The sequence below is a fragment of the Ostrinia furnacalis genome, unplaced genomic scaffold (genome assembly GCF_004193835.3).
Source record: "Ostrinia furnacalis isolate ACB-3 unplaced genomic scaffold, ASM419383v2 OfSCF0550, whole genome shotgun sequence".
NCBI classification, from domain to species: Eukaryota; Metazoa; Arthropoda; class Insecta; order Lepidoptera; family Crambidae; genus Ostrinia; species Ostrinia furnacalis.
In genome coordinates, this window is record NW_021130789.1 from 703,395 (window position 1) to 717,776 (window position 14,382).

General features: G+C 39.2%; 1 protein-coding gene across 1 annotated transcript; it reads right to left on the reverse strand.

Moving 5' to 3' along the window:
• Window positions 1-11,588: 11,588 nt before the first annotated feature.
• LOC114366161 (uncharacterized) lies at window positions 11,589-13,744 on the reverse strand. The gene has a single exon (XM_028322942.1). The coding sequence runs from the start codon at window positions 13,501-13,503 to the stop codon at window positions 12,013-12,015; it is 1,491 nt and encodes a 496-aa protein (XP_028178743.1). The 5' UTR covers window positions 13,504-13,744; the 3' UTR covers window positions 11,589-12,012.
• Window positions 13,745-14,382: the final 638 nt, after the last annotated feature.

Below are 14,382 nucleotides of genomic sequence, written 5' to 3' on the forward strand. Positions count from 1 at the left end.
CAAAAGACCTATTAGGACGAGTAGCAAAAGTAAAAAATATTAATTAGGTAGGTAGGTACACCCCTCGGTGGTGTAAAACCACCTTTTTAATACCCAGAGGTCCTTCTTTCGATTCATCATCATCATCATAATTTCAGCCACAGGACGTCCACTGCCCAACATAAGCCTCCTGGATGGACGTCCAACGCTGCGTTTTCCTTCTTTCGATTAGGTAGAAGAAGAAGTCCGCCTGGCTAGCTACCGTATAACGGCATTGTTGCATTGGCAGTTGGAGGTAAGATAGCCAATTCCTCTGTGGTTGAGGATTCCTCTATAATTACTACGTATTTTAGACTTAGATTTTTAATTGCTCCGAAATCCAGCGGATTTTTCAAGTCATTTTTCACCGCCTCACGGTCTATTGGACAGGAACAGAGCTTGTGACTTAATTATCATTAATTAAAGGAACAATTAATCAATGTAGGATTATATTTTGCAGACACCTCTTAATATTTAAATTAGCTCGAAAAATATAGGCGAAAGCAAAGATTTATGTGCGGGGGAATTAATGTTGAATAATGAATGTACAAAATGTTTTTCTTAACAGTTGGTTCCGAAAAATTGGTCAAGTGCGAGTTAGGCTGTTTCACAATCTATATCTATAAAAGCGAAAGGTCACTGATTGTCTGACTCACTCATCACAAAATCTCAGAAACTACAAGTGCTAGGAGTCTCTTTCATGGGGTTTCATTTTAGAATAAAGATGCTCATTATGAAGGGATTTTGCAAAATTCAACTCCTAAGGGAGTAAAACGGGATCCACGCGTACGAAGTCGTGGGCAGCCGCTAGTATTATTATGAAAATTATTACTTACTCTGTCTGTCTGATACGCTTGCACGCCTATACCACTGAACAGATTTGGATGAAATTTATTATACATGATAGTTTAAATCTTGAGAAAGGACATAGGAAAGATTTTGTCGCGGTTTTTCAAACAGGGACGCGCGCGATACAAACATTCCGTGACAGACTTTCACGCGGACGAAGCTGCAAGCAAAAGTCATCAAGAATATTTTTGATCCATTTACATCTAAGGTTCACTTAAACACCAAAGCAAGGTTCTGGAGTAGAGGCCCGTACCTACTGGAAAACGCAGCGTGGGACGTCCACCCACAAGGTGGATCGACGACATCACAAAGGTAGCAGGAAGGCGCTGGACGCAGGCCGCTACCAACCGGGCAACATGGAACGCATTGGGGGAGGCCTATGTTCAGCAGTGGACGTCCTATGGCTGAGATGATGATGTCAGGGATGTTATGGATATGAAGTTTCGGTTATGGATACGGTTACGGATATATTAGAATAATATTATAACGGTTTAGATAAAGGTTACTGATAGTAAATCATTTCGGATTATCCGAAAGATTCGGATAATTTTGGTTACAGATATTAGAATTCTAACATGTAAAATTCAAATTGCAAGTTTCTGCGCGACCCACTTAGCCACTTTATTAACCGACTTCAAAAAAGGAGGAGGTTATGTACTATGACGACACCCATGATAAAGGTAAAACAGGCGGAGATATTAGATGGTGCCAGGGAATGCCAGACAAGTAAAAAATATTAAGATTTAGGCTCCGCTTTTGTCAGAAACTATCCAAAACTTTTGAATCGGTTACGGTTCGGTTACAGATATTTTTTTATTTCGGATATTCGATAGTTTCAGTTACGGTTGCGAACATCACATCCCTGATTATGATCATAATTTACACCAAAACAAAATACTCCCCTTTGCAGTCGCGTAAACATCCAAATAAGCCTACGTAGTCCGAATAGCCCTTAATGTTTAATGCAGGTAGCGTCAGAATAATTGTCTCGCTCGTTAGCAGACGGTACTTTAACCACTAATTGTTGGGACAATTTAAGGTTTGCTATACAAAAGTATGTTATCTATATAAAAATGTCTATAGATTTGTCTATAGCACTGGAGGGAAATCGAACCTTAAAGATCGTTTCATCCACGAAGACGCGCCCCACCTTCTTCCGCTAATATTTGAGTGTTATCGGTACACGCTAAATTATCCATGAGTGCACACGCACACTACAATAATGACGCTCGGATTGCTCGGATCAAACTCCCCGCACCCCGCGCGACCGAGACCAAAATTTGGTGGGGCGCGTCTTCGTAGATGAAACGATCTATAGTCAAAGCTATAGTCATATACATACATATACTCCTCCTATGTTCTTCTGATTAATTTCGTTGCGGGTCCAATGACAGTATAACTATCCCCCGGGACAAACTTGGCCTTCACTGGGTTATAGGTGGTCAAGCTGTAGAACCTGGCTACACAGGAGTTGCAGCGGTGGGAACGAGAGGTGGGAATAGTCCCGTTTATAGTTTTGGCCTATGACTTCGCCTGCGTGAATTTCTATGTGTAACAGAAAGACTTTAGCCTTAGGTCTAAAATTAACTCTATAGGTAAGTACCAGATTTCATTTCAAAGATAATTTCTCCACAGTACAGCACAGTAAAAAGTGCGCAGAAACAGTTTATGCCCTCTTCAGTACTATTCCCACCTCTCGTTCCCACCGCTGCAACTCCTGTGTAGCCAGGAGCTACGGCTTGACTGCCAATAACCCAACCAGTGAAGGTCAAGTTTGTCCCGGGGAAAGTTACTGTCATTGGACCCTCTCACATCGCCCTCTTGTCATTTACATATTTTTATCATCAGAATCTGTATTTTTATTGTTCTGTTAAAACGTCTAAACGTCTTCTACGTTTATTACTAGGTTAAATACAGAACGTTAAATTAAAACCCACAAGTCCTCAGAACGTGGCGGCACAAAGGCGCCATCTAGCGAGAAATTTAATTATATCTTAAGAGCGACTTGGGACTGAGTTGAAGGCCGAGTGGCAGAACCGTGTAAGTTCAATCATGGTGAATTTCTTTTATAATGCAAATCGGAAAATCGGTGATGAAAGTTTTTAAATATTTAAATCTCTTTATTTAAGTTTTTAAATATTTAGCTCGCTTCCACCTTCGACCTGATCGTCACTTACCATCAGGTGAGATACAGGCCAAGAGCTTCCTCGTGGATAAAAAAAAAATGAAATTAAATTTGAAAAAATCGAACTGCCTTAAGCGGGATCCGAATCCACGACCTTTCGCTCGCTGGGCGACTGCGGGCATCTCAGCTCCTTAGACACTGGATGAACTCGTCGTAAGTTTCAAGTGTAATACGTGGGTTCGATTCCCGCTATAGGCAGTTAGATTTTTTCAAGTTCTTTTTTTTATAAAATACTACAGCTACCGCTTTTGTCCGCGGCTTCACCCGCGTGAAATTTAGTATCACAGATCGACATAAAGTATAGCATATTATTTATGTTAATCTGGGTTACAAACAATAATACTGTAAAGTTTGAACAAAATCCGTTCAGTAGTTGTTGTGTGAAAGAGTAATAAACAACCAGACATCCAGACATCCAAACTTTCGCATTTATAATATTAGTAGGATACTTAGCTTCTAAAACCTGCAAGAAAGTATGAAGGTCATACAATTTTTAAAACAACTCCAAAGTAAAAGTACTATGTCTGAATATGCCAGTACACGTGGTCTTGCAAAAGGCTGTCATCACCCACAAAGGAAGGAATGTAGGTCAAACGCCGCCTCGTTACTGCTACGAAAAGCGAAATCGGGCGCACGGTAGTGGAGCGCCAAGTTCTGGAAAGATGGAGGGATGATTCCCACCTCTCGTTCCTACCGCTGTAGCTAATGTGTAGCCAGGATCTTCTGGCAATAAAAACCCAACCAGTGAAGGTCAAGTTTGTCCTGGAGACTGAAGGTCAAGTTAAATTGTCATTGGACCCGCCACGAATTTAATCAGAAGAACATAAGAGGAGTTCGAAAAATGACACGAAGTAATTTTTCATGAAGTGAGCCTAATGCCTCTTTGTTAATTGGTAGACTCCTACTGTTTAATAACTAAACTGCGGTCATCAGCATCATCATCATCAACAGCCTTTTACAGTCCATTGCTGGACTATGACCCTCCTACAGTTTAGTCGAGGGTTTTGCCATAATCTCCACGCTTTCCAGGTGGTTTGGAGATCTCAGTTTAATGCTGCCAGTTCTTTGTTTAATGTGGTTATTGTCATGTTATTAATTAAAAGAAATCTTAACATTGTAACTATGTTGTGAATTAATTTAGGTCCCAATATTTTAACGTCGAACTCTGCCCATCTTCGGAACTCAACTTGGCCTGTTTTTTACATCATTTAGCGAGCTGCAGTTTTGCCGGCTACTAATACTATCTTTGTGATTAAAAACCGCAGAATGGGTCTCGTTTTAAATATTTTTTAAAGACTCATCCGCCTCTGTGATTTTGTGGTTGGGAATCAGTATTATTACAACCAAAGTAGTCTTAAGTACAGTTCTTGAGGTGGACCGACGATCTGGAGAAGGTCGCGGGAAGTACCTGGATGCGGGCAGCGCAGGACCAGTCGTTGTGGAAATCCTTAGCTCTTGTCCTGCAGTGGATGTCATTTGGCTGAAATGAACGAACGAATACAAAATTGATATAGAAATAACTTTAAAATTGACATGAAATAGACAAATGTTTAAAAACAAATGAATCTATGATCATTTGAATCTTTTACAACGTTAAAGTAAGACCTAGATTCATAACTTAAATGCTGACAGTAACACTCACACATAAGATCACATAATGAAAATCTGCTGTTTAATTATTGTATTAATGTTGCCAGCTTTTTACAAAAAATCACTGAATCCTCTTTACAACAGCTCTCTGTAGCAGCACCACAGTAAAATGGAACAGTAGGACAACTTCAAATTTCATCTTTCTTTATTAGTATGTAGGTATGCCTTTTCAGTGCACTAACACGTACCAAAATAATAAAAAAGCTTACCCACATTTCCGGAAAATACATTCGACGACTGAGTATCACTTTCTGTCAGGTGAAATGCAGGTCAAGCTTCTTGTGGTTAAATACAAAACTGCTCGTTTTCACTGTGGCATCTGGCAACACTTCGGGTCAAAATGCCCTTAATGCCTCCAAAGTTTGTCCCTCGAACTTACTCTTTGTCCGCGGCTTGATTTTCGAGTGATTGCGCCAGTTTAGTGAAGGCTTTAATTTTGTCCTTTGTACGTTCGAATTTTGTGATTGTTTCGAGTTTTGGTTCGTTAAAGATTTTGGGTAAATCGATCAACGTTTGTGTGTGGGACGTCCACACACTAAGTGGACCGACGACCTCATAATAAAAGTAACAGGAAGTAGACTGCTACCAACCGGGCGATGTGGAAATCATTGGGAAAGGCCTATGTTCAGCAGTGGACGTCATGTGGCTGAAATGATGATGATGATGATGACCAACGCTTTAAACTCCAGTCATCGTTTCAGACTAAAGATGTTCTTTTCTGGACAAATGCCTCCTTTAAGGATTCCATTCCACAACGACCGATGCTGCACTGCCCACATCCAGTTGCATCCCGCGACCTGTAGAGTCGTCGGTCCACCGAGTATTTGTATCAAGATACATAGCAATCTCGTGGATTAATTAATCAATCATCAACATCATTTCAGCCACAGGAAGTCCGCTGCTGAACATGGGCCTCCCCCAATGATTTCCACATCGCCCGGGTGGTAGCGGCCTGCATCCAGCGCCTTCCTGCTACCTTTATGAAGTCGTCGGCCCACCTAGGTACTATTCAGTAAGAGATAATATTTTGTAAACATCGAGTTTTTATCTTTTTAAAGTGTATGAAGTGTTTCGGTTTTTTCAGTGTAGGAAGTAAACACTTTTTCACGGATATTATAAAAAAATCCGGATATTTTCACAGGAAACCTCAATCTTATTTACTTTGATGAAAGTTATGACCGATACTTTAATTTAATTTGCTTTGAACTCTGTGGTTTAACTTTTGGGACGACAAGATTTCGGAGTAACTTTCAAATTACTTATTAGTGGTTAACTTACTTAACTAAACTTAGAAAGTCTTAAATACACATAATACTTATTCAGTCCTTTTATTTGAGGAGAGTTTACTTGAAAAAACTATTCTCCTAGTCCCATAGTCCGATTCAATATAAAAATTATGATCGGAAAAGTATGGTCGGAAAGAACACAAAAATATGTAATGCCACATTGTAATATATTTAAACAAACCAAAACAAAATAAAACTACTTTGGTATTTTTTTATCCTCAATGAGAAAGCTCTTGGCTTGCATCTCACCTGATGGAAAATGATGATCAGGCCTAAAGTGGAAGCGAGCTTCACCCGGAATCCTCAACCACGGAGGAACTGGCAATCTTACCTCTAACTGCTGTTAACGTTGTTATGGAGACAGAATTAGGTAAGACTAGCTTTTGCCCGCGGCTTCACCCGCGTGAAATTTCGTTTGTCACAGATCGTCATAAATTATAGCCTATATGTTATTCTGGGTTACAAACAATAATATTGTAAAGTTTCATTAAAATCCGTTCAGTAGTTTTTGCGTGAAAGAGTAACAAACATCCAGACATCCAGACATCCAAACGTAGGATAGTAGGACGATGCTAGCTAGCCAGGCGAACTTAAGACGAACTCTAACACCAACCAAACCTTATAGAAAATTCTGCCCTCACTGGGAATCGAGCCCGGGAACCCTAGGTCTAAACTAGCTCTTACCATCAGCCAAACCACAGAGGCGGTATAAAAAAAGAAGTCCTATAATCCACCTACATTTTTCGTTACATAACCATACTATCGACTGAACAACATCCAAATAAATCTATTAAAAGCTTTCCTCGCACAATACAATAAAATGTAACGCGAAAAGCTGGTAGTCCGATAATTCAGTGACGTAACTTCCGGTCCGCCATCTTTTCCGGTGCGGCCATAATATCCTGTGTCAGAACGTTATGACGTTTATGTCAGTCGGATTTTGGACCGTAACTTACTTTGCGGTATATTTTTTCCCTCGGTAAAAATATTTATAAGGTCACTAGCGGCCGCCCGCGACTTCGTACGCGTGGATCCTGTTTTACACCCTTAGGGGTTGAATTTTGCAAAATCTCGTCTTAGTGAGCACCTACGTTCTAAAAGGAACCCCCATGCAAAATTTGAGACTCCTAGCACTTGTAGTTTCTGAGATTTCGTGATGAGTGAGTCATTCAGTGTATATTCTGTCCATCTTGTGGACGTTTCACTCTGAAGTGACTTTAAAGGGTTTGAAAATAATTTACTTTACCTTAGGTTGCTTACTTTCCCTGATGTATCTCTAAAAGGTTACTTAAACCTTAACTTGTTTCCTGTTATCCGCTTTGCACTGGAGGGAAGTCTAATCTCAACTACGAACTCCTATGTTCTTCTGATTAATTTCGTTGCGGGTCCAATGACAGTTTAACTCTCCCCCGGGACAAACTTGACCTTCACTGGTGGGGTATTGGCTGTCAAGCTGTAGATCTTGGCTACACAGGAGTTGTTCGCGCAGTGCGCTTACAACCTTTTTTAACCCCGCGCCGGACGTCACTATCGCCAATGCCTCCAAACAGGAAGTAAAGGACATCACTAGCGCGTCGTCCGGCCATCTTTACCTTTGATCGAATCNTTGAACCTCTTTTGCGGAGGGAACAGGCTGGCTTCCGCCCGAACCGCTCGTGCACCGACCAGATCAATACTTTGCGTATCATTTTGGAGCAGGCATCAGAATGGCAAAGGGAAGTCTACCTAACCTTTGTAGACTTTGAAAAAGCCTTTGATACGCTGAAGTGGGCAAGTATATGGTCGCGACTCGCTGACATTGGTGTCCCGCCGAAAATCATCGACCTACTGTACTAAATATTCTTGTACGGTGACTCACGACGGCCTCATCTCCGAAGACATCGAGGTGCATGCGGGCGTCCGGCAAGGCTGCCTGCTTTCGCCCCTTCTCTTTCTGGTTGTCTTGGATGGAGTCATGAATCGCGCATATCAAGACCAACGGCGTGGAATAGAGTGGGGTATAATAGGAGTCTTAGAAGACTTAGATTATGCCGATGACCTCTGTTTGCTGAGCCACACGCATCACGATATGCAGTCCAAACTTGATGACCTACATCGAGAAGCGGGTATCACAGGGCTCAAAATTAACTGCCGGAAGACCCAAGAGATGCGATCTGGCGTGAGAAATTGCACGCCATTACGGATTGGTGCAGAGGGTGTGGCACGAGTCCACAATTTCACCTACCTCGGGAGCGTCGTGTCAGAAACTGGAGGTACCGAAGAGGACATCACTTCGCGCATTGCCAAGGCCAGAGCTACCTTCGCACAACTTCGCCCCATATGGCAGTCACGGAAATTGATCGGAAGGGTCAAGATCAAAATATTCGGGTCCAACGTTAAATCCGTTCTGCTCTATGGGTGTGAAACGTGGAAGGTCACCAAGGTTATCTCGCATCAGCTGCAGGTCTTCATCAACCGCTGCCTTCGCCGAATTCTCGGCATATACTGGCCCGAGAAAATCTCCAACGTTGAGCTATTGGAACGCTGCNCTGGTTATTGCTTTCAAACTAGTTACACATTAACAATATCACAAATATATTGTACACCTTGATTTTAAATCGAATAAATAAATAATACATTACAGAATTGGCTTATTCATCAAATTATAATATTAAACATGCAATTATCACTACATATTATTAAACAATAATGATTAAATTAAGATCATGCAATTTTATTACAACAAAATTAATTACAAATAATTAGTTAACGGTAATTAACTCGTATTTATTTGAATGTTAACTTATAGTATTGTTTCTAGATTTTATTTATTATGTTAATTTTATCACATTTTGGGAATTTTCATTTATTAAACTTATTAACTATCATTACATTATTATCGTTTCACATTAATTTGTGTTGCCTCTTAAGGCAACTTTAAATAATAAGTTATTTAAAGTTAGGAGAGGTCTTGGTTTTGTGATACATAAGATAAATTGAAACATTTCATTGTAAGCAGATTGTATTGTGAACATAGGTGATGTTTTATGATAGGTACATTTTTGAATATATTCCGATACATAAGATAAATTGAAACATTTCATCGTGAGCAGATTGTATTGTGTATATTGGTGATGTTTTGTAATAGGTACATTGTTAAATATATTCCATTTTAAAATATTACATTTACATAACTAATTTCAATAATTCAGTATTCCATTCAAAACATTACATTTACATAATTAACTTTTAATAGTGTAATATTTTATTTAAAATATTGCATTTATACATAATTAAATTTCAATAACACTAAAATAATACTTTTCAGTTATAATAAATAGATTTTTGCAAGTGAGATTAAATGAATATCTACCATAAATGCTTGCATCATTACCTTGGTATTGGAATTCCAGGATGAGAGTATTCCAAGCGATCAGGTGGTCTCACTATCCTGCCAAAACGAGTTATATATTGATTATTGTTATTATCACTGAATATCGGTGACAGAGATGTTAACTGAACGCTGGAGCCTATGTTTGTGTTTATTTGGCTTGGGGCCTGCGCGGGCTGGCCTTCCCTGCGCTGACACGGCTGGGACGCAACTGAGGAGTTGACAGTTATATCATCATAGCTATGATTATACTCATTACGTGCACGCTCCTGGCAATCGATTATAATATGTTTCCTATTTCTACGAATTACATTGTTAGTTTCTAGTCTAATTAAATATGACCTATTATCCAAAACACATTCCACAGTGCCAGAAATCCACTGATTGTTAACTCTGGCTTTTACTTTTTGTGCTATTTTGAGAGGTTTTAAGTTTCTAGCACCCCTGTCAAAATATTTCTTTTGGTATACCTGACGCTCTTTTAGTTTATTTGATATATCTTTATATACCTTAGGTAACAAAAGCCGTGGTGTGCAAGGAATAATGCTGCGTAACTTCCTATTATACAACAATTCAGCGGGGGAGGGCAAGTCGCTATTAATTGGTGTGTTTAGGTACTCTAATAGTGCTAAATTGAAATCTGAATTATCATAGGCCGTCTTCCTCATCATTGTTTTAACAGTTTGAACCGCTCGTTCTACTTGCCCATTTGATTGAGGGTATCTGGGTGAGGAAGTTATGTGTTTAAAATTCCAGTTTATTGAAAATTCTCTAAAAGTTTTTGATGAGTATTCAGGACCATTATCTGACATGACAATTTGCGGTATTCCTTGACGCCTAAATATTTGTTTTAACTGTTTTACAATTTCTACTGACGTTGTCGAACGCAATTCTACTATTTCTATAAATTTACTGAAATAATCTATGACTATTAAATAACATTTCGTGCCAAAGTGAAAGAGATCCGTTCCAACTTTGTACCACGCCCTGTTAGGTACTTCATGCGATATAAGTGGTTCTTTTGTGTTTTGTTTTTTATAAGTTAAACAAGCTTGACAACGTGATAAATGATCTTTTAATTGTGATGACATGTTCGGCCAAAACATAATTTCTTTAGCTCTAAGGTTGCACTTTTCTATTCCTAAATGACCCACATGAATGCTTTTAATCATTGCACTTCTCATAGACTTAGGTATAACAATCCTGCTACCTTTCCACACCAGGCCGTAATTTATTGTGAGATCTTGTTTGCTATCCCAATAAGGTTTTACAATATCACTTACTTCACTTTTATGTGTAGGCCAACCACGTTTAATGACTTTAAGTAATTCTTGTAGTTCCCTATCTTCTTTCGTGTGTTTTTGGATTTGTATGAAGTGCGAGTCGGTGAGCGGATTATCTGCCGATATTGCACATACTTGCGCCTGCGCATCGAGATGGTCGCGCGGCGACGTGTTGCTGTAATTGCCGGGTACGACTGCCCTAGACAGCGCGTCTGCTATGTATAGGTACCTACCTGGTTTATACACTAGCGTGAATGAATAGGGTTGCAATCGCATTAGCATCCTTTGTAGCCTCGGAGGTGCGCTCGCTAACGGTTTGTTTATAATGTTTACTAGTGGTTTGTGATCTGTTTCTATGACTACGTCGTGGCGGCCGTAAATATACATATAGAATCTTTCGCATGCAAATACACACGCATACAGCTCTTTCTCTATTTGTGCATAGTTTTGTTCAGTTTTAGTAAGCGACTTTGAGGCGTAACATACAGGCAAGCTGTCTTGCATTAAGCATGCACCTAACCCATTTTTACTAGCGTCCACTGATATAACAACTGGTTTCTGTAATGTGTAATATTTTAAAACTGGAGGACTTGTTAACTGTTCTTTGATTAATTTGAAGCAATAGTCGTGTGTGTGATCCCAATGCCATGCTATATCTTTTTTTAACAATTCCCTAAGAGGAGCAGTTTTTTCAGAAAAGTTTGGGATAAAGTTACTTACATATGTTACAATGCCTAAAAATCGTTCAACATCTTTTACATTACTCGGCTTGGGCATGTTTTTTATTGCTAAAACATGTTTCTCGTCTGGTTTGATGCCATTTTTTGTGATTTTATGACCAAGATAAGTTAGTTCATTTAATCCAATTTTACATTTTTGTTTGTTTAATTTAATATTTATTTTTCTACACCTCTGTAAGACTGAATATAATATTTTATCGTGAATTTCTTTAGTTTTAGCGTATATTAAAATATCATCAATAAATTGAATTACTCCTTCTATGTCATCAAAATGTCCGTATAGCCTCTTATGAAAGATTTCTGAAGCTGAACTTATACCGTAGGGCATTCTCAAGAATTTAAACCTACCAAATATCGTATTGAACGTACATAGGTCTGTAGAGCTGTCATCTAATTTAACGTGCCAAAAGCCTTGTTTGGCGTCCAATGTGCTGAAGTACTTAGCACCCGATAAGCTAGCTGCTATTTCCTCAAAAGTAGGCAACTTAAAATGTTCTCTCTTAATTGCTTTGTTTAGGTCACGTGGATCTAAACATATACGGAGGTCACCATTGGGTTTCTTTACGACTGTCATACTGTTAACCCAGTCTGTTGGACCCTCAACCTTTTGAATAATCCCGTCCTTTTGCATTTATAATAATTTATTCCTAACTTGCTCTTTCAAAGCTACTGGTAATTTCCTAGGAGCGTGCACTACAGGTTGTGCGTCCTCTTTTAATTCTATTTTATAAGTGCCTGGTAAACAACCTATGCCTGAAAACAAATCTGGAAATTTATCTAAAATGTTGACACTGGTGTTTGTAATATGTTTAACTGCCATGACCCGCTGAATTAGGTTCATTTCTGCGCAAGAACTCCTTCCCAATATTGGTGGGGATTGAGTATTAACAACAATGAATCTCAGTATGTATACATTTTGTTTATAAATAACTTTAAGAAAACATTTGCCTAGTACTTCAATTTTGCTACCAGCATATCCTTGTAATTTCAGGGTTGTCCTAGCTAATTCCCTGTCTAAAATGTTGAGATCTTTTAAGTAAGTTTTTGGTAAGATGTTAACATCGGCTCCAGTGTCTAATTTAAAGTTGATTGGTGTATTTTTTATCAATAGTACAACTGACCAGTCATTATTACTAGAATTGTTATTTATTGTATAAATTACCTGATCACTGGACTCCTCCTGGACCTCGTAAACTTGGCACATTCTTGCGTAATGATTCATTTTATTGCAAGCAATACAGCGTTGCCCAAAAGCTGGGCAGTTGAATTTGTTGTGATTTATTCCACACTTTCTACACATTATGTTTTTATTGCCTTTGGATGTGGATTGTTCATAATTATTTGAAAACACATTTTTCCGCCTCACTGTTTGTTGATTGTGCGTTGACACTTGCGTTTGCGCGGAACCGGAGCCGCTATCGCGACGTCGCGCAGGTTGCCGCCATTTTGAAGTTCGATGCGTAGCTGCTGGCGAGTTACGCGGTCCGCCGCGTCTAACAAAGTGTACACAGGTCTCATCTTGCCGCTGATCAGATACTATTTCGTCGACATGATGCATCTGGGTGTCTGTCTTTATGCTGTTCGCCTGTAGTCTTGATATTTCAGCCAAAGTACAAATGTCAACCGCTTTTGACAATGTTAATTCCGTTTCTCTTAATAATCTTTCACGTAAAGCTCCATCCCTTATTCCACATATCATTCTATCTCGTACTAATTCACTCTTCAGTTGTTCAAATTCACATTTTGCCGCTATTTTGTTCAATTCGAAAACATATTGTTCCACCGATTCCAATTCTCGCTGATTCCGGGTAAAGAATGCATGACGTTCAATCGTAATGTTTTTTCTGGGTAAGAAAAATCGATCGAATTCCTTCAATAAATCCTCTATAGTTTTAATGTCGCCTTTGAATTGCTCATATACCTCACGACACTTTTCGCCTATGATATGCAATAAGATGTTTATTTGTACCTTATTATCCTTTTTCTGTAATTCACAGGCTTCGAAATAAATCTTGAAGGCATTTTTCCACTTTTCCCAATCCTTACTCAGATTTCCAGAAGTAACGTTCGTTATATCATTTTCAAAAATAAACGGTTGCGGTGGTTGCAGAATTGACTCCATAATTATTGCTTGAGGCTTCTTTGTTGATAATAAATGTTGTTATAACACATATGAACTTCATCAATTCTCACTTATTGCATTATGTTAATGCTAACATAAGTTCTTTTCGTATTTTACGACCTCCGACTGCGCCATGTTAAAGTGTCAGGGACGGGGCGCGTTAGTGAAACAAGCTGGCTAGAACAAGACTGATTTATTTCTATCATTCGTGGTTTACACCTACCTCACATTGAGCAATATAAAAATATAGAATTACCCACAGAGTCGAGCTCAGTCGGTGTCTAAGAGTCCTCCTAGTAGATGACGCCTCCCAAGCCTCTACACAACGTCCCGATTTTTTTTCTGGGTCTCTTACCGCCCCCCTTTAAGCCTGCAGCGCCCACAAGGGGGCGTTATCGCCCACTTTGGGAAAGATTGATCTAAAGCAACGCGTCCAACGCGCTTTCACGGTTACGATCCTGATAATTTCGTTGCGGGTCCAATGACAGTTTAACTTTCCCCCGGGATAAACTTGACCTTCACTGGTTGGGTTTTTATGGCGGTCAAGCTGTAGATCCTGGCTACACAGGAGTTGCAGTGGTGGGAACGAGAGGTGGAAATAGTCCCGTTACGGTCCTGAACCTCCAAAATTAGTATAACTTTTCATACCATTGATTTTGATATTGATATAGTATCGATAGTATTTAGGCGCAATAATCGTCTGGCGAATTAACTTTCGATAATATCGATATGGAACTAATTTTCGAAGTCAACTATCGGTAATTCAGCATATCTAGTGATCGTAAAATCCCCAATGGATTTTAAACGTAATTTCTATAAATAAAAAAGCTAGAGCAATTTTAGAATCATTTTATTACAATGACCTTACCTGTGACCGTA

Coding starts and splice junctions, on each gene's coding strand:
- LOC114366161 (XM_028322942.1), bottom strand. CDS start 13,503: ATGGAGTCAATTCTGCAACCACCGCAACCGTTTATTTTTGAAAATGAT.